The sequence below is a fragment of the Erinaceus europaeus genome, chromosome 4 (genome assembly GCF_950295315.1).
Source record: "Erinaceus europaeus chromosome 4, mEriEur2.1, whole genome shotgun sequence".
NCBI lineage: Eukaryota > Metazoa > Chordata > Mammalia > Eulipotyphla > Erinaceidae > Erinaceus > Erinaceus europaeus.
In genome coordinates, this window is record NC_080165.1 from 30,459,369 (window position 1) to 30,479,626 (window position 20,258).

The window sequence follows — 20,258 nt, forward strand, 5'->3', positions numbered from 1 at the left end:
TTCTGAAACAGATTCCCAGTGGTAGGCGGAATTCATCCTTTCATTCCCTCTGATATTTTAGAGTGCCTTTTCTCTGTCAGCTCTGAGCCCACTTTGTTTTTAGAAATGATACCAAGGTGGCATACCACACTGGCAAAGCTGCATAAACAAAAAGCACACTAGTGGAAGTGTGGTGTCCTACAGGCAGTGCAAGGCAAGAGCAAGAGCAAGGAAGAACAAACGGATAAATGCAATTGGAAGGGTTCCAGCTAGTGAGGCCACACAGCAGCAGGTCATGTGACCAGGATGAAACTTACCTACTCCTGTAATCAGTGACTCTGAACATCTGGACAGAACTCTCCTTTCCAAATCATTTTCACTTACACAGTGTTATTTTATGGATGTAGGCAGATTGTTTTATCAGTGGACACGAAAGAAAGCCACTCTCCACCATGGGCAGCTGTGTCCCTTGGGCACTGAGCCTTGTCGGTGAAGGCCACTCAAAGCACAAACAGAACACCTGCCAAAGGGCTACAGTGCAGAGTGTCACACTCGGAGTCCCCACCAAAGCTTTCATCAGAGTCAACCTGATTATTTTCCACCACATTTTCCTGAAAGGATGTTATGATTTTTCTAGATGCTTGGTGGCTGGCGATAAATCAGGCTTTTATGATGTCATGTGAAAGGCCACCTCTCGGACTTCCTCCTGCCACAATCGGAGATTAAAAGCGGGACGTGGGGGTGGGGGGAGGGACAGACACAATTTCACTTAACTCCTTCACTTAACTCTCCAGAACCACTTACCAACCAAGGGCAAGGACAAAGGTGAGCCATCTGCACCCACCCTCCTTATAAATGAAAATGATTGGGGCCTGTGCAAACCTAGTTCCTTTCTGAGTTTAGCAGGCTTCCTCAGCTAAGAGGCTTTGGCATCCAGTCAAGATTCAAAGCAAGACTGTGTTCCATGGAATGATATAAAAGATCGCAGGTAATTTTGACAAAAGTAATCTTTTGAAAGAGTCTGTTTCGTAATCATGAAAATGAGAGGCTTCCTTGAAAAGGAGATAATATCTAATGCTGGTGAAGTTGTGATAAAAGGTTACTCATACTTTGCCAGTAGCATTGTAAATTCATCCAATGTCTTTGAAAGCAATAAGAAGCTTCTCATTCAAGTCCAAATACTAAGAGTTTGCTAGGAATCCTGTTTTTCTCTTCACAACCCCCCACACACAGACACATATATACATTGAGCTATTTACAAGTCTTTTTTCTGTTCTGCCTCCAAAATAGGTCCCAAGTTCAAATTCATTCACTTCTCCCATCTCTCCACCTCCTTTCCATTGCCCTCCATTCTCAGTTGCCATCATCTTTTACCAATAGTGCTAGCATTTTCTCAGCTGGTTTCCTCTGCTGCTTCATTCAGCAACTCTCTTGAGTTAGCCCTGCACACAGTGAGGTCTACAAATATCCAACAAATCGTGTGTCTGTACCACTGCAACCTCCAGCCTCAGAACAACATCCCAGCTCAAGACTTGGCAAAGTCATCTCACAAGAGACTATAAATTGTAATGGAAAGTAGGTTCTTGGGGCCAGGTGGTGGTGCACCTGGTTGAGCTCACATGTTACAGTGTGCAAGGACCTGGGTTCAAACCCCTGATCCCCACCTGCAGGGGGAAAGCTTCCTGAGTGGTGAAGCAGTGTTGTAGTTGTCTGTCTCTCTCCCTCTCTATCAGCCCTCCCCTCTTGTTGATTTCTGTCTATCTCCATTCAATAAATAGAGATAATTTTTAAAAGAATATGAGCTCTTTTTCTCTGTTGGTTAGTGTATCTTTGCATAAGAGAAAGAAAGAAATTTTTAACTTAGTAGTCAAGGAGGTGGTGCAGTGGATAAAGCACTAGGCTCTCAAGCACAAGATCCCAAGTTCAGTCCCTGGCAGTACATGTACCAGAGTGATGTCTGGTGTCCTCTCTCTCTCTCTCTCTCCCTACCCTCTTCATGAATAAATAAATAAATAATTTCATTGTTTTTACATAAACACCATTCCCACCACCAAAAGACTGTGTCCCATCCCCTCCACCCTACCCCCCACCCCCGCCCCATGAAGCTGAACATTCACCCTCACCCTCCACCTAGGGTTTTTTCTTTGGTGCCCTACTCTTTTTTTTTTTTTTTTTTACTTGAGTAAGTTTCAGTGCTGTGTTCCATCCTCTTTGATAGCTAGTAAAAAGGAAAGATGCTCCCTAACCAGCAAGGGGAGTTCACAGTCACAGTTTTACTTGAGCCAGAAATTAGGCTCACAAGAGCAAGAGGAAGTTCAGGGTGGGGCACCAGCTCGGTAGCCCTCAAAAGGGTAATTGTGTGTGCTCCTTTGGCTAGAAGAGGAATAGCCCTTCTCCTATACAACCCAGTAGCTGCCGACACTGCAGGTGAGACCCTGCTCTGTCTCTGGTTCCAGGACATGTCCTACTGGGCCAGCTGGACAGGGTCCTGAATCTCAACTGCAATCATCCCTTCAAGAGTGGCCAGGTGTTATAGTTTGGACAGCCCAAATACCTCAAAGAGCAGTAGAGTAGCTTTTATAGTAGGGGGAGGAGTTGTTTATATAGATTCATAGTCACATATAAGGCCAATGTACTTTATTTATTTGTTTGTTCGTTTGTTTATTTTTGCCTCCAGGGCTATTGCTGCACTATGAATCCACTGCTCCCAGAGGCTGTTTTTCATCTTTTGTTACCCTTGTTGTTTATCTTTATTGTTATTGCTGGATATGACAGAGAGAAATCAAGAGAGAGGAAGACAGAGAGGAGGAGAGAAAGATAGACACCTGCAGACCTGCACTATGAATCCACTGCTCCTGGAGGCTATTTTTCACCTTTTGTTGCCCTTGTTGTTTATTGTTGTTGTTATTGTTGGATAGAACAGAGAAAAATGAAGAGAGGAGGGGAAGACAGAGAGGGGGAGAGAAAGATAGACACCTGCAGACCTGCTTCACCACTTGTGAAGTGGCCTCCCTGTAGGTGTGGAGCCTGAGGCTCGAACCGGGATCTTTACTCTGGTCCTTGTGCTTCGGGCCACGTGCGCTTAACGCGCTGCGCTGCGCTGCCGCCTGGCCCTCAGGCAAATGTACTTTATCAACCCTTTTCAAATGTCGATACTTAATTTCAAAAATCCCAGTGGTATTTGCAAAATCAGGTTGCTGCACCATATCAGTTTGAATTAGCCAGCTTTGTTGCAGCTACTCTAAAGGACAATTGGTGATAAAAAAGACTTGTAAGAGCCTGAATTAGCTAGGTGGGCCCCAAGATAGAGATAACCCAGGAGACCAGGAGCACATCATTGTTTAGCTCTCCAACCTCAACTTGGGCACTGATGCTTTTGGCTCATCCTGTCCAGTCTCAGTGAGATTTTATCAGCTTCTCTGATCTAGTGTATACTTTTTTAAGACTTCTGTTCCTTTGGTGTCTCTGAGAGACCCTCCACCTCTGGGTCTTCATGTGACTAGCTTTGTCTTGTCATTCAAATCTCTTATCAAGGCCTGGGGGAAATAGCACAGGGGTTGATACAACAGACTTTCATGCCTGAGGCACCAGAGGTCTCAAATTCAATCCCTGGCATTACCATAGCCAGAGATGAACAGTACCCTTATTCAAAAGAGGAAGGAAGGAAGGAAGGAAGGAAGGAAGGAAGGAAGGAAGGAAGGAAGGAAGGAAGGGAAAAAGGAAGGGAGGAAGGAAGGAAGGGAGGAAGGAAAAAAGAAGATGAGTATGGAATGATCCCACTCATCAACAGAAGTTGAGAAAGAACAGAAAGGGAACATAAAAGCAGGATTTGACTAAATCTAGAATAGGGTACCAAAGTAAAAACCCTGTGGTGAGAGGGAGGGTCGACATTCATCTTCCCAGAGTGGCAGGGGGGCGGGGTGGGTGGGTGGGATGGGACCCTTGTTGTTTTTTATTGTTGTTAGATAGGACAGAGAGAAATGGACAGAGGAGGGGAAGACAAAAAAGGAGAAAGACCTGCTTCCCCGCCTGTGAAGGGACCCCCCCCCCCACCCCGCAGGTGGAGAGCCAGGGGCTCAAACCAGGATCCTTACGCCGGTCCTTTCACTTTGCGCCACCTGCGCTTAACCCACTGCGCTACCGCCTGACACCTGACACTAGCTACTTTCCATGTACAATCTTGAATTCTCATAACCACTGGCAAGAAAGGCAATATTTTCCTGTTATAGAGATTTAAAACCTGAGGTTCAAAAATATTTATAATTTTCATAATTTTTTTTTTTTTTAACCAGAGCACTGCTCAGCTCTGGTTTATGGAGATGTAGGTATGGAATTGAACCTGGAACTTTGGAGCCTCAGGCATGAGAGTCTCTTTGCATAACCATTATGCTGTCTACCCCTGCCCTGAAAATATTTAGATTTGTCCCTCAAGGTTACACAGCTAAGTGGACAAACCCCAGTATGAAGACAGATATTTCTGGGGACAGGTTGTGTTGATGGTGGTGCCTTAACAATCCTCCTTTATTGAGATACCATTGATATGTAGTGAAATGCTTAGATCTGAGATTTACTAAATCATTAGATTTGCTTTGGCCATGCATATACTCCTGTACCTAACACTACTGTCAATGAAACATCACCCAGAAGTTACTAATACACTTTCCCCTGAAACCTAAAGTCTGTTATCACTAATTGGAGTGCCTGTTCTAGAAATTCATGCACATTAATTCATAGACTATAAAGTCTTCTCTGTCCATCTGTTTCACTCAGTATTGGAGTGTCTTGCTGTTATCATATGTTGATACAGTCTGTTATTTAGAGACCTCTTTGTAACTGAGATTAATGTAGCATAAAGCAGAATGCTACCCTTCTACTGAGGATTGTGTGCTAAATTAAGAATCAGAAATCCCAGGGGGTAGATAGCATAGTGGTTATGCAAAGAGACTTTTATGCCTGGGGGTCCAAAGTCCCAGGTTCAAACCCCCACACCACCATAAGCCAGAGCTGAGTAGTACTCTGGTAAAAAAAAAAAAAAAAAAAAAAAATCAGAAATCCTGGTTTCTAGTCCAAAACCCTACCACTAGATGGCTTGGTAACATTAATCTCAAGTTACTTAGGGGAGATAGTGTGATGGTTATACAGACTTTCATGCCTGAGGCTCTGAGGTTTCAGATTCAATCTCTGGCACCTCCCTAAACCAAAATTAAGCAATGCTCCCTTTAAAAGGGGGGGGGGGGGGGTCAGGCGGTAGCGCAGTGGGTTAAGCGCAAAGACCGGCTGAAGGATCCCAGTTGGAGCCCCCAGCTCCCCACCTGCAGGGGAGTCACTTCACAGGTGGTGAAGCAGGTCTGCATGTGTCTGTCTTTCTCTTCCCCTCTGTCTTCCCCTCCTCTCTTCATTTCTCTCAGTCCTATCCAACAACGACACCACCACCAACAATAATAACTACAACAACAATAAAACAACAAGGGCAACAAAAGGGAAAATAAATAATAATAAAAAAGAAAAGTCATGATATGACATATTAAAAAATATGGGGGCTTGGGTCCTGGAACATGATGGCAGAGGACCTAGTGGGGGTTGTATTGTTATGTGGAAAACTGAGAAATGTTATGCATGTACAAATTACTGTATTTACTGATGACTATAAAACATTAATTCCCCAATGAGAAAATTAAAAAAAAAAAAACAACTTTGTAAATAGCATTCACATGTAAGATGTTGTTCTTTCCCTGTTTTCATTTTCATTCATTTTTTTTTTTGGCCTCCAGGGGTTATCGCTGGGGCTCAGTGCCAGCACTATGAATTCCCAGCAGCCTTTTTCGTTTGTTTGTTTCATTCTATAGGACAGAGAGGAACTGAGAGGGGAGGGAGAGATAGAGAGAGAGAGACTGGCCGGGTGGTGGCACACCTGGTTGAGCGCATGTGTTACAATATGCAAGGACCCAGGTTTGAGCCCCCAGACTCCACCTGCAGGGGGAAAGCTTTGCAAGTGATGAAGCAGTGCTGCAGGTGTCTATCTGTCTCTCTCCCTATCTTCCCCTTTCCCTCTCGATTTCTGGCTGTTTCTATCCAATAAATTAAAAGATTAAAGAAAAAAATTTTAAAGTCTTTTAAAAAGAGAGGGAGAGGGGAGTCGGGCTGTAGTGCAGCGGGTTAAGCACAGGTGGCGCAAAGCACAAGGACGGGCATAAGGATCCCGGTTCGAACCCCGGCTCCCCACCTGCAGGGGAGTCGCTTCACAGGCGGTGAAGCAGGTCTGCAGGTGTCTGTCTTTCTCTCCCCCTCTCTGTCTTCCCCTCCCCTCTCCATTTCTCTCTGTCCTATCCAACAATGACAACAACAATAATAACTACAACAATAAAACAACAAGGGCAACAAAAGGGAATAAATAAATAAAATAAATATTTTTTAAAAAAAAGAAAAAAAAAGAGAGGGAGAAAGAAAGACACCTGCAGACCTGCTTTACCATTCATGAAGCCTCTTTGCTGCATGTGGGGAGCAGGGGCTTGAACCCATGTCCTTGTGCAGTTATATGTGCTTAACCCGGTGCTCCACTGCCTGGGCCCTCGTTCGTTCTCTCTCTCTCTCTCTCTCTCTCTCTCTCTCTCTCAGAAGGAAGGAATGACAGTTAATCATGTGGTATTAATACTCAAACCTAGTTAAAGCCTCTATGAGACATGGTAATAGGAACCACATAAATACATAAAGTTGTAGAGAACAGTAGGAATCAATATGATACTCATCTTTCTCATATTCACTATCATAATGTTTCCTCAAACATATAAAAGGTCTGAGAAAAACCACAAGAGCAAGGATTTGGATGTGGTCATTAGGCCAGTCTTAGAATTTCTTAGGAAGTGACTAAGGAAATGACTAATTGATTGGACATGTGAATGTATGTTTGGATGATGCTGTCATGTCACTTCTATTTTGTTGGGGAGAATGATGGATGCCTAGAAAGAAGGATGGGTGTGTGAAGATGAGGAAGGAAAGACAATGAGAAATATTGACGATTAAAATGAGATTTCTTGATTTTGAGCAACTCAATATATATAAGCTGAGAAAAAAAAGGAAAAAACACTCCATCTTTACTACATTCACATTATTTATATTATACTTACATCGTTTTTAATATTAGTGTCTGGTGGCAGAGAGGGACTTGGGGGTGACTCTTGACTAAGGGGTAGAGTAGATAGATTTCCCCTAACCAGTTGGAGGGGAACATGCTTAAGGAAAATCGCTTTCACCTTGTGCAATCCAGGGTCACCTGTGTCCTGAGTCAGCCTCTGGGATGAGAAGGTACCTTCTCTCTTGAAGATAAGCTGAACAACAAAGCTGGGCTTTAACCCTAACCATGCTTTCATCCCAAGGAAGAGGCCACCTGAAACTGATAGAAGATCTCTTGAGTTGCATTTTGAATGTGATTGTCTGGAGGCTTAATTAGCTGATTATGTAAAGTGCTTTGAGGGTAGAAAGTACTAAGTGGCAAAAGACAAGCAGCTTGCCTCTCCTGCTCCAGAATGCCACTTGCCAATTAGGTCACAACAATCTTTAATCAGTCCACTTAAAGGTGCTTTATCTCTTTTCCTGCCGGGTGGGGGTGTCACCTCTTGCCAGCATGGTAAATCTTTACACCCCAGATCCAGTTATTAACAGTAACCAGTAATTTCCTGCTAAGATGGTGCTAGCTTTGAAGCCTGGAATGCTGAGGTCACTGACAATCTTATCTCCCTTTCATTAACTGGCCCTGCATTACAGCTGTGAGTCACACACACACACACACACACACACACACACACACACACACACACACACACACCATCAGCTGGTTGGAGTGAAGATCAGTGAAGAAATCAGAATCAGGAGGGCTCCAGTTACAGTAGTTAATCTAGCTTCCCCGAGCTTGATATTCCTATAAACACCAGGGATCAGAAATAAAGCTAACCAAAAGCATTAACTCAACAGGTACAGAAAAGCATGGTACCTCTTCAGTGTCTGTGATCTAAGACTACATCCCCTCAAGTGTTTGCTTATATTATTTCAAACCACCTGTTAAACAGCTCCTTACAAGTAAGTAGACAGTTCCTGAAAGCTAGCAAGCACCACCTGTAAGAAAAGCTTCCATGTGTTCAGCCCACTCAGACCAGTGCCTGATTGAACAGGACAGACCCCAAAGGTCACAAGACTAGATGGTTCCAGTGGCTGGAGTGTCCTAAGACTCTATTCCAAGGGCGCCTGGCTCCTCTACTGAGCAAGGTGCCCTGGTAAGCCTCCAAGTTGCTGACAAGAAAAAGAAGTTAGGCTTGGGTGTGGCACAAATGCTGTGTGTCCATTTCATGAAGGAGAATCCACAATCCACCATTGTTCTTGTCTCTACATGCCTCAACTGTGTCTGCATGAAAGGACTGTCTCCAGAATGTTTTTAAAAGTCCATTGAAAGGAGAACTAATGTTTTTAAGTCCTTTATTTTTAAGTCCTTTATTTATTCATAATTACATTGTCTGTGTGCCTTCGAGAGAGTCCTTTTTGCCTAACTGCCATTTCACTTTTTATGCTAAGTACACCTAGAATGTTCCCAGCTGTGATCATAGACTGCAAACTTGGACTGATAGAATCTGTTTGACCCCAGCTCTTGTGCTAAATATAAAATATATGGGCACTGGGTAAGGTTGACGGGGTAAACAGTTAATTTTACATATAGATTTTTTTTCACTTTTTCACATTCTTTCTTAGAGAAAACAAATGGGGGGCCAGGCAGTGGAGCACCAGGTTAAGCACATATAGTACAAAGTGCACAAGGACATGGTTCGAGCCCCTGCTCCCCACCTGCAGCGGAGACGCTTCATGAACGGTAAAGCAGGTTTGCAGGTGTCTATCTTTCTCTCTCCCTCTCTTTTTAATAGACTTTTTAGGGAGTCAGGCGCAGCGGGTTAAGCGCACCCAGCACAAAGGGCAAGGACCAGCCTGAGGATCCCAGTTCAAGCCCCTGGCTCCCCACCTGCAGGGGAGTTGCTTCACAGCCAGTGAAGCAGGTCTACAGCTGTCTCTCTCTCCCCCCCTCCCCTCCTCTCTCTATTTCTCTCTGTCCTATCCAACAACAATGACATCAATAACAACAATAACTACAACAATAAAAACAACAAAGGCAACAAAAAGGAAATAAATATTTTTAAAAAGACTTTTAAAATTTTTTCTTTAATCTTTTTATTTATTGGATAGAGACAGCCAGAAATCGAGAGGGAAAGGGGAAGATAGGGAGGGAGACAGACACCTGCAGCACTGCTTCATCACTTGCAAAGCATTCCCTCTGCAGGTGGAGTCTGGGGGTTCAAACCTGGGTCCTTGCACATTGTAACACATGCGCTCAACCAGGTGCACCACCACCTATAGATCCTATAGATCTTGTGGTTCCTTCTAATGATCCCCCTTTTTTTCCCTGGATTGGGAACCACTTATTTTCAATTATTTTGTCCTTGTTGGGGCTTTACTTCTTTGGGCCATTTTTTTTTTTTCAGATAAAGAGATAGAGACTGAGAGAGACACAGGGAGAGGAAAAAAACATCACAGCTTCCCTCAGCAGTTGGGTGATGTGCATGGCAAAGCAGGTATACTATTTGAGTGAACTATCTTGCCAGTCAAGGACCATTTATTTTCAGTTGGTAAGCTTTACGGTTCAAGCATCTATAAGAGTTCCTAAACAAAGGGAATCAAGGATATCCATTTACATATAGTTCTCAGCTACAAATGAAAAAGTGGCCCTAAAATGGTAGGGCTTTCTTGGAAAATAAATGAGAACACTACCACCCTTATGTGTCCACTTGTAAATACAGCCTAGGTTGGTTTTACAAAAGAAGTATTCCTTTCTGAAGGGAGAAATGAACAAATGATATTTATACTGTAGCAAACATAGAGACATCCTTTTCATATGTTATATCTATATACACATATATCTTTACACATACAGACAGAGACACACCAATACCACATTTTGTTTATCCATTCATACTGGTTTGCTTCTGCCTTTTGGCTCTTGTGAACAAAGGTGCTATGCGTATAGGTATACAAACAGCGCTTTGAGATGCCATTTTCTTTATTTTATTTGAGGGTTAATGGTTTACAGTATAGTCTTAACACACAGGCACGACCTCTCATCTCCCCTTGTGTGGAGAAGACACAACAGGATCCCAGTGTCACTTCATCCAGTCCCTTACACCACTTCTCCATAGTCCTTTGCTTTGGTGCAATGCGCCACTCCCCGTCCAAGTTTCACCGTCTGTTTTTGCCTTACAGTCCTTTGTTCTTAAGTTCCACCTATAAATGAGATCATTTGGTATTGCTCTTTCTCCTTCTGGCTTGCCTCATTCAACATGACCAAGGATATTACAAAAGAGTAGATCTCATTTCTTAACAGCTGCTTAGTACTCCGTTGCATATATGTACCACAACTTCCTTAGCCATTTGTCATTGGACATCTGGACTGAGTTATTGCACACAGTACTGCTATGAACATTGGTGTGCATAGGTTTTTGGGACAGGTATTTTGTTTATCCTGTGTAAATCCCTAGGAGAGGGATTGCTGGGTCATAAAGTAGGTCCATTTCTTGAGTTCTAATGAATCTTCAGACACTTTTCCATAGAGATTGGACCAACTTACTTCCCCATCAGCAGTGTTGGAGAATCCTCCCCTCCTCCTCCATGGCCTCTCCAACAGTTTGTGTTTCTGCTCTTCTGAAGAAATTTGGTAGGACCTTTATAGGGACTGCATTAAATCTCTGTATGGCTCTGTGGCAACCACCATCTCTCAGCTGGAAACTGCACTGATCCAGGCAGCTGAGATACCATTTTCAATGCTTCTCTTCTATTTAAAAATATTTTGTTCATTTTTTAATGAGAGAGTTACAGAGAGAAAGATAAAAAGAGGGAGACAGAGAGAGACAAGAGCACTGCTTAATTCTAGTTTATGCTGGTACTGAGGATTGAATCTGGGACTTCAGAGCCTCAGGCATGGTTTTTTTTTCCCCCATAATTGTTATGCTATCTTCCAGCCATTTTCAATTCTTTTGTATATATTCATAAGTAGAATGCTCGGTCATATATTAATTTAATTTTTTGAGGAATTTCCATATTCTTTTCCAGAGTGGCTACACCATTTATCATACCCAGCAATGCCTAGCTTCAAATTTTTTCACATCCTTCCCACTACTTGTTATTCAATAGTAATACTAACGGGTATGAGGCGTTACCTCATTGTATTTTTTTATTTTATTAGTCACTTAATGTTGATATACAAATTTTGACATAATAGGGGCATAATTCTGCACTGTTCCTACCACGGATTTCTGCGTTCCCATTCCCTCCATTGGGAAATTGTAGTAGTTCTCTCAAGGTCACAGATAAGACTTTACTATTATTTCTGTAACTATCTGTCTTTATTTATATACATTTGCCCATTTTTTTCTATGGTCCTGCATTATCTTCCTTTCTAAGTCACATCTACACTTATTGCTACTTCTGAATGTCCTTCCTTTTTTTTCCTCTTATCTCTGGGCAATTTTTTTCCCTTCCTATTTTTCTACCTTCTTTCTTTCCTTCCTTTTTTCCTTTTTTCCTTCCTTCCTTCCTTCCTTCCTTTCTTCCTTCCTTCCTTCCTTTCATTTGATAGGATAGAGAGAAATTGAAAGAGGGCAGGGAGATAGAGAGAAAGGGAGAGAGGCACCTACAGCACTGCTTCATTGCTCATGTAACAACACCCCCCAACCCATGGGGACCAGGTGCTTGAACCATGGTCCTTACACATAGTAAAAGGGAAGAATGACGGTTAATCATGTGGTATTAAAACCCCAGCCTAGTTAAATCAAAGTGAGCATTCAGCAGGGCACGCCGCCAACAGACCCCTGCCTTTTCACTCTTTTACATTTTCACTTGTATTTTTTAATGTGGTTAGCATAAAGACAGAAATAATAGGCAAAAAAATCTTTCTATAAAACACATAGTACACCCTGCCCCCCAAGACATCATTGAGGCGTCAGGACAGTACACCTTCAGTCTTTTTTTTTTTTTAATATTCATTTATTTATTCCCTTTTGTTGCCCTTGTTGTTGTATTGTTGTAGTTATTATTGATGTCATTGTTGTTGGATAGGACAGAGAGAAATGGAGAGAGGAGAGGAAGAAAGAGGGGGAGAGAAAGATAGACACCTGCAGACCTGCTTCACCACCTGTGAAGCAACTACCTTGCAGATAGGGAGCTGGGGGCTCGAACTGGGATCCTTCCCCCAGTCCTTGCTTTGCACTAAGTGCTCTTAATCCTAGTCGCTACTGCCCAACTTCCTATACCTTTAGTCTTAACTATGGAAACTCGTGTGTAAAGCCACCAGCAGCAACAACAGTGAGAGGGCAAGCCAAAATTTCAGTCAGGGTATGTGTGCCTAGTGCCTCCCTACATCTGCTGGATGACTCAGGGCAGAGCAGAAGCAGGGGCTGCTCGCTCTGTTTTGCTCTATTTGCCACTTTATCTCTGCTGTCAGTGCTCTCGTCAGAGCCAGTGCTGACTGACTCAATTTCCCTGAGGTTGTGACCGAGCATTGTTGGGACCGTGAAAGCAGTCTGTCAGCCACTGCTGATGGACAGTCCCACTGAGTCCAGCTTCCTGAGCAGACTAGACAGCCTGCTGTTTTCTCCTTGTCTCTTATCACCTCTTGTCATTAAAGGAGAGCCCTGGTTTCAACCTCAATTTGTGCTGATATACAGCAGTAAAAGGGGGGGGGGAGGTGTGGAATGTTCATCACTTTCTATAAGCCACGACTTTCCTTATTGCCTGAGATTCTCTCCCTCTTCTGGAAGGATTCAATCAGAGGATGTATTTCTGAGCATATAAAAGGTGAAACTCCCCATCAGAGACATACTCTGCTGCAGATTTTCTATGAAAACTCTCAGATTTCTTCCTTCTCTTTCTTTCTTTCTTTCTTTCTTTCTTTCTTTCTTTCCTTTTTCCCCATTCTGCCTAACACTCATCTGTATTTCTTGAATCTTCCCTGGGCTCTTCTGTGAGACTTGAAAATTTTTCCCATTTTACTGAAGTTTGCTGTATCTTTTTCTTTTCTTAGCAGTTCTTTCTAAAATGAAACCTTCCCCCAAGAACTTTCAAACATAATGTTAGATCAAGAATCAACCCTGTTAACATTCTTCTTTTATTCCCTGAGAACCTGAAAAATTCCTCAATTTTGGCATTTTTAAGGAAATAAATGAAGATTGAGCACCTCTCATCACTCCATCTTAAGTTATTTATTTGCTTTGTTGTCACCACTGGGCTTTACCAGTTGAGGGTGACTTCTTCAGATAGAAAGAGACAGGCAGGGAGTTGGACAGTAGCGCAGTGGGTTAAGCGCACATGGCGCAAAGCACAAGGACCCTCATAAGTATCCCAGTTGGAACCGCAGGCTCCCCACCTGCAGGGGAGTCGCTTCACAAGCGGAGAAGCAGGTCTGCAGCTGTCTGTCTTTCTCACCCCTCTCTGTCTTCCCCTCCTCTCTCCATTTCTCTCTGTCCTATCCAACAACAACGACATCAATAACAACAATAATAACTACAAAAAAAAAAAAAAAGCTAAGACAGTGATATTCACAGAAAGGAAAAGATAGCACAGCACAGAAGCCCCCTCATATGCCAGGCTGAGACTTGGGCCACACACACAACAAAGCAAATGTACTATCCATGTGAGCTATTTTGTTAGCCCTATCTTAAATTCTTAAAAGTATTTAACTTGCAGGAGCCAGGTGGTAGTGCAGCAGGTTAAGCACAGGTGGCACAAAGGGCAAGACCTGCGTAAGGACCCCTGTTCAAGCCCCAGGCTCCCCATCTGCAGGGGAATCGCTTCACAAGTGGTGAAGCAGGACTGCAGGTGTCTATCTTTCTCCCTCTCTGTCTTCCCCTCCTCTCTCCATTTCTCTTTGTCCTATGCAAGAATGACAACATCAATAACGACAATAATAACTACAATAATAAAACAACAAGGGCAACAAAAGGGAATAAATAAATATTTTAAAAGTATTTAACTTGGCTGTTTTCAGACATAATTCTCATTATTTCCTCTGTCTGTATTTCTTCTTTTTGTTTATAGCACTGAAGAGCTAGTTTTTTTTCCCCCACTATGTACATTAGAAATTTAACAACATCCTTCCAAAAGACCTCACATTCTTCAAGTGTTTCTCCAACTGCACAGGTGTCCTTTGCAAACCTAACAAGCAGACCTGTTGAGGAAACATGGTATCTAACACATAATTTGAAATAAGTACCCAAGTAATTCTCCCAGTGCAACCTCAATGATAGAGAGAAAAAAGAAGTCAGGCTGTGACTTTTAAAAGCTAATCTATGTGATATGATCTATGTAATAGCACTCCCCATGATGATTTTGAGAAAGCGAGTGGGTATCAAAGGAATTTCATGTATTAAATCATGATCAAAATAAAATAAGGTGGGAAGAAGGAAAGAAAACTAACCAGTATAATTTAAAGATGTGTTGTTATCTTGATGGAGATGAAAAGGTCCCCCTGGAGACCGGAGAAGGAGCTATAGTTAAAGTAGAAGATAATGGCACAGCCATGGTCTCGACTTTTCTGGATTTCATGTTAACTACTGTGGGCTTGGGATTCGACTTAATGACTTTTGCAGGGTTTGGTCTGGCCCTTTATCTATGCACTATAACAAGAACAAGAAGCCAGGAATGCCTGAAAAATTGTTGCAGCAAAACATGCACTCTTATATTTGTGTTTGCAACTCTGTATGTTGGCCTTGGGCCTTGAAGGCTTATGCCTGCACAGTGCAGCCAGAGGACAACTCCTCAAGAGATCAGATGAGTCAATTGGTAGTCAGGAAGCCCAAGAAAAATGAAGGGTGCTCTAGGTGTCTGGAAATACATGCTTTTCTCTTTGCTCATGCTGTTTTGCTTATGTAAAATGCTCAGCTAGGTCTAATTGAATTTGACAAGAATAAATCACATGTTGAAACTGTATAGCTCACCTAAGGAATAGCAATGGAAATGGTGAAGACACCAGAAGCCAGAGTTCAGGAAATGTCATATTCACATAGAAATGCTTTAAATTTTTCTCAGTACTTTATTTTCTCCATTTAAAAACTCCAGACCACCCAGTGCAAAAGTCTGTTTTGAAAACTGTAAATAAAATCATCACTTTAATTCAGCTTTGCCCAGTTGTCTTGCAATAGCTTTACACCTATCAATAAAGAAGGAACTGATGACCCTGGGGGGGGGTGGCACAGTAGATAAAGTGTTGGGATTCTCAAACATGAGATACTGAGTTCAGTCCCCAGCATTGTACATGCTTGAGTAAGGCTCTCTCCCTCTCTTATATAAATACATACATACATAAATAAATAACTTTTTTTAAAAAAGGAACTAAATGGAGAAAAGTGAATAAAATGAATCAACTCATTCTTTTATTTAAAATATTTTTATTTACTTATATATTATTGAACAGAGACAGAGAAAAATTGAGAGGGGAAAGATAGAGTGGGAAAGAGACAGAGAGACACTTGGAGCCCTGCTTCACCACTCGTGAAGTTTTTCCCCTGTAGGTGGGGAAGAGGGGCTTGACTTAAGCTGGAGCACCGCTGTCTGGCCCCCTGAATCAACTCATGCTTGTCTCTCATTTGTAACAGCTAACTGTTCCCTGGTGGAAAGGAGCTGTACTATGGCCTTCTTTTTCTTTTTTATAATATTGATTGATTGATTGATTGATTGATTCCCTTTTGTTGCCCTTGTTTTATTGTTGTAGTTATTATTGTTGTCATCATCGTTGGATAGGACAGAGAGAAAATGAGAGAGGAGGGGAAGACAGAGAGGGGGAGAGAAAGATAGACACCTGCAGACCTGCTTCATTGCTTATGAAGTGACTCCCCTGCAGGTGGGGAGCCTGGGGATCCTTAGGACAGTCCTTATGCTTTGCACTATATGTGCTTAACCCGCTGCGCTACTGCCCGACTCCCTATAGCCTTATTTTTCTATCTGCTCCTCTCCCAACTGTTCCCTGCAGTCCAGTGAGAAGTAGTTCCCAAGGACAACATCCTTGTTTTTGTTTTATTTTGTTATCTTGTTTGTTTTGTGTATACGTATAGCGAGTGTGTTTTATTTTAGTGAAAGATAACAAGAGAAGGAGGAATGATGGGAGAGGAGAGACACCAGAACATTGCTCAGCTTTGGTTTATGGTAGTGCTGGGGATTGAACCTGAGACCTCAGAGCCTCAGTCAGGCATGAGAGTCTTTTTGCATAATCTTTATGCTTTCTCTCCAACCTCTCTCAGTGTCCTGGTGAGAATATCTTCCACAGTCTCTCTCCAGACTGGTGAAAGCAGTCCTTAGATTAGCCTCTTTGTGCCCTTGCAGGCATTCCTGAACTATGTACACACTCATCCATGCTGGGTCTTCTCTATGCCACTGGCCCATCCCCCAGAGCAAGCTTTCTGTCACAAACCTTTTCCTATATCTTCTGTCTGAAGGCTACAGCAGGAAGAAGTATGAAGTAAGGAGTTAAGTTGAAATAAGCTGGGCTTTCCTTCTTCCTCCTCTAAACAATAATTGGTGCCCAAGTACATACATACATGGTCTAGTCTGGGTGTAAGCTCAATAGCAGCCAGTGTAAAGAGTGTTGTTTTGTTTTGATGGAACCTTGTCCTTTTCCTTCACAAGGTCTCTTGGTCTAATTAAATTTCAGGGAGACAGAGTCTTGGCAGAAGTTTCAAGTAAACTGCTAGACTGGAATGTAGGAGTTGGGCTCAGAACTAAATTGGGAAGTTTAACTGGGCACGGCTCTTGTTTCAATGAAATACTTTCATGGCATAGGGTAGCAATGTCTGTTTCTAAGTTTTTGAAAGCCGTTTTTCTTTCTTCTTAATTGTAGCTCCCATGTTGTTTTCATATTATGAGCTACTTGTAGAAAAATACAGGAAACATAATTACAATACAAAGCTCCCTTTCCCAAGCCTACTGAGATCATTTGAGGCCAAACTGGGTTTGAGGGTTTTGCTGACTATAAACTCAAAGCCGTGAATTGCATCCTATGCAGAGCTGGTTGATTTACAGCAAGTGTGATTGGATTAAACAATAACCATGTTTCTTCAAGCTGTATAACTGCTATAGGTTTGAAGGAGGACAGGGTGGCCTCTTGAGGCCACATTTCACAGCTCCCTATGGGGAAGAAAGAATATCTTTGTATGACTCTTACAGTAAAATAGAGGTGTTGTGGAAGTGTATGCAAGTTTACTCAAGGAGAGGGAAGAGAAATAAATGGATTTGTTTTTCCATTTTTATGTCCAGCTCCATGTAACACTGTGAAATTGCTAGTGATTAAGTTTTGCATCCTGTATGTGCAAAGAAGACTCTATATATGGACTTTCAGGGCCAGCAGAAATCACTTGTTTTACTATTATTAACACTCTGGAGAGGAAATCCATACTTTACTGTATTGTGAAAGGCAGAACCTTGGGGAGTTTGATGTACTTAAGCCTCAAAAGTAATGATGGATGATAGAATATGGGAGTTGTTGAATGCTCCCTGTTCAGTTTCAAGCGCACAGAACAGACCTATTCAGCAGTAGCATCCAGATAGCCTTTAGTTTGGAAGGCTGAGCAGTTGAAGTTCAAGCTTGAGGGGCCTGCTCTGTCCCTGAGTAATTTTCCACCAGTAATTAACAGATCCCCTCCCATACACAAACACACCAATATTTGGGTGGGGGCGGGGTGATTAGCTGTTATTTTTATCTACTATGACTGACTTTGAGTTGTTCGGTAATATAGCGAGTACCTAAAATAACATCTCAGCCGGGCACTGATGGTGTTTAGACTCTGGCAATTTTCTGTCGCTTTCACGGGCTTCTACTTGAGGATTCTTGTGTACCTTTGGACAAAATGCATTTTGTATATCTTTATCTGTCTCTTCAAAATGGTCCATTTGAAAGTATTTTTTCATAGATATATATTTTAATTTTCTCCTTCCAGCCCTTCCTTTTCACAAATCGTCTTGAAATTATAAACACAACTGTTTTCTCAACTGGTATCCCCAACACGATTGGGGGAAATGGATAGGGAAGAATTGAGGCATCGGATTGGATTCGTTCCCCCTCCCCCTTAGAATTTCCAGCCATTCCCAAAGGTGGATTAAAACTGTCCCTTAGGCCTGGAGTGTTTGCTGTCCCCTCCCAGGGCACGTACTGAGGAGCCGCAGCCCTACCTGAGTCCTTGAGCTCTTTTTGTATATTTGAACAAGGCCGTGCCAAGGGGCTGAGAAACTCCTGCACTGGGACGACGCAGCCTCTGGTACAGGGCTTTGGGGTTCAAAAACGACTTGACCCTCCAGTGGAGCTGCTAGGCACTCCTGGCCCCGGGAAACGGGCTACTGATTGTGGCAGAAGCAGCTGCTGGGCTTGGGGGTTGGGGGATTTTGCACTTCTGAGCAGTATTTTCACACCGCCGCCAGCACTTCATTAGCGTGGGGGTGGGGAGATGGGATGAATGCACCGCGTCGAAATCCGCTTTTCCTCGGAACGGAGTAGCGGGGGTGGGGTGGCGGGACGAGGGGATGCTGAGTGCCCGCCCGCGAACAGCCGGGTCAGAGTGACTTGGTGACGCTTCAGTTTCGCTTTACGTGGCTGTGCAAGTGCGGGGCGGCGGGGCAGAAAACCCCCAAGCCACCGCCCGGGAAGAGGTTCTCCAGGCTGCGGGGCCCCGGAGTGAACATGGCCGGGTTAGAAAGCTGGGGGCACGTCCACAGACCCCCAGCTCGGCTGGGTCCCGGCTGGGCTCCTGCGCCGCGCACGTCTGACTCCCGGTGATGGGTGCAGCCGCCCAGCCGCCCAGCCGCCCAGCCGCCCCGCAGTCCCGCAGCCCCGCAGCCCCGCAGCCCCGCGGGGAGAAGCGGGGACGGAGCGGGGAGGGGGCGCCGTATGATTTACTCACTTCTCTGCCTGCTGAGAAGCGCAGTAATCCGAAACAGCTCTCACAGTAGCGTCCCTGACAGCTTCAAGTATATAAGCGGGGGCGGGGGAGCACTGGGCGCCCCGGGACCCGGAGGAGGGGGGAGGGCCAAGAGGGGCTGACCGGGGCGCTGGGGGACGCGAGGCGGCGGGGTCCTCACTGCCTGTGCCACGACCGAGCCTTCCCAGCGAGGCCCCAAGGAAAGAGCCGGGAGCCTTCTGAGCCCGGAGGAAACGGGGGGCTGGGGCAGGGGGTCCGCCCGCTGGGGATCCCGCCACCCCGACTCATGCCCGCGGCCTCTCTCCCTCCGCCCCGCAGGACTTTCTGCAAGGAGACTGCACCAAAGCGAAACAGAAGCTCAACTGGAAGCCCCGGGTCGCTTTTGATGTAAGTGTCCTTGTCGCGGTGGATCCGCAGCGGGGCGGGACGGCGTGGGGGGCGCCCCGAGATGGAGCCCGGAGGAAGGGGCAGGAGGAGGGACAGGCCGGAGCTAGGGGTGGGGAGGGGGAGGAAAGACCGTCACCCCGGGGTGGCGAGTGTCACCCGCAGGGTGGCAGAAACTCCGCCCTCACTGCACACCCTCACCCCCCCCCCCCCCGTGTCTGGGTCCCAGGAGCTGGTAAGGGAGATGGTGGACGCCGACGTGGAGCTCATGAGGAACAACCCCAACGCCTGAGCACCCCCTTCCAGCCTGTGGCCCCCGCCTGGATGGGTTGACTTCGGGCTACAGGGGTGACCCTGGGAGGGGCCGCAGGATTCCGGAGGGATCCCAGCGACCCTGGCCGCCTCTGCGCCCGGTTCCCTCCCACAGGATTTGGGGCCGCAGAGCTTTGTAGCAGCCGGGACTGGCACCTCCGGGCCGCTTTTCTTTGGTCGAGGCCTTCCTTCTCTTAACGGTTTTGTGAAATCAACAAGATGTTTTAATCACGGGTTCTCTGTACTTGAAATGATGTCTTTAGACAACCGGAATTGTGAGGCTTTCAAATTGTTTTTCCCTTTTTTATTAAAAATCGCCTTTCTATAAATGAGCGTTCACCGAGTCCACGTGAATTTTTATTTTTTAACCGAGTTTATGTGAACGAGTTTTTCAAATCAACGATAAGGGCCACCAGATAAAAACACTATGCATTGGTGTGAATGACTTTCAGCTGGCCTAATTCTCATCCCCCAACCCCTGAACCCCTCCTGGCCCAGCTCAGGATCCTCCTCATCTTTCCCTGGGACAGTTTGTCACTCTATCCAACCAGTTATCTACCCAGATCCTGCAAAAAGGGAGGCATCCACCCTAGGACG

The 20,258-nt window shown here is 44.4% G+C and overlaps 1 protein-coding gene across 1 annotated transcript in view; it reads left to right on the forward strand.

Moving 5' to 3' along the window:
* The window catches only part of GMDS (GDP-mannose 4,6-dehydratase), a 655,177-nt gene extending 635,182 nt beyond the window's left edge, over positions 1–19,995 (forward strand). Inside the window, exons 10-11 of the mRNA XM_060190785.1 lie at positions 19,284–19,352; positions 19,579–19,995. Of these exons, the coding sequence (XP_060046768.1) occupies positions 19,284–19,352; positions 19,579–19,641 (132 nt within the window). The 3' untranslated portion in view covers positions 19,642–19,995. The remainder of the gene's footprint in view (positions 1–19,283; positions 19,353–19,578) is intronic.
* The last annotated feature ends 263 nt before the right edge of the window (positions 19,996–20,258 follow it).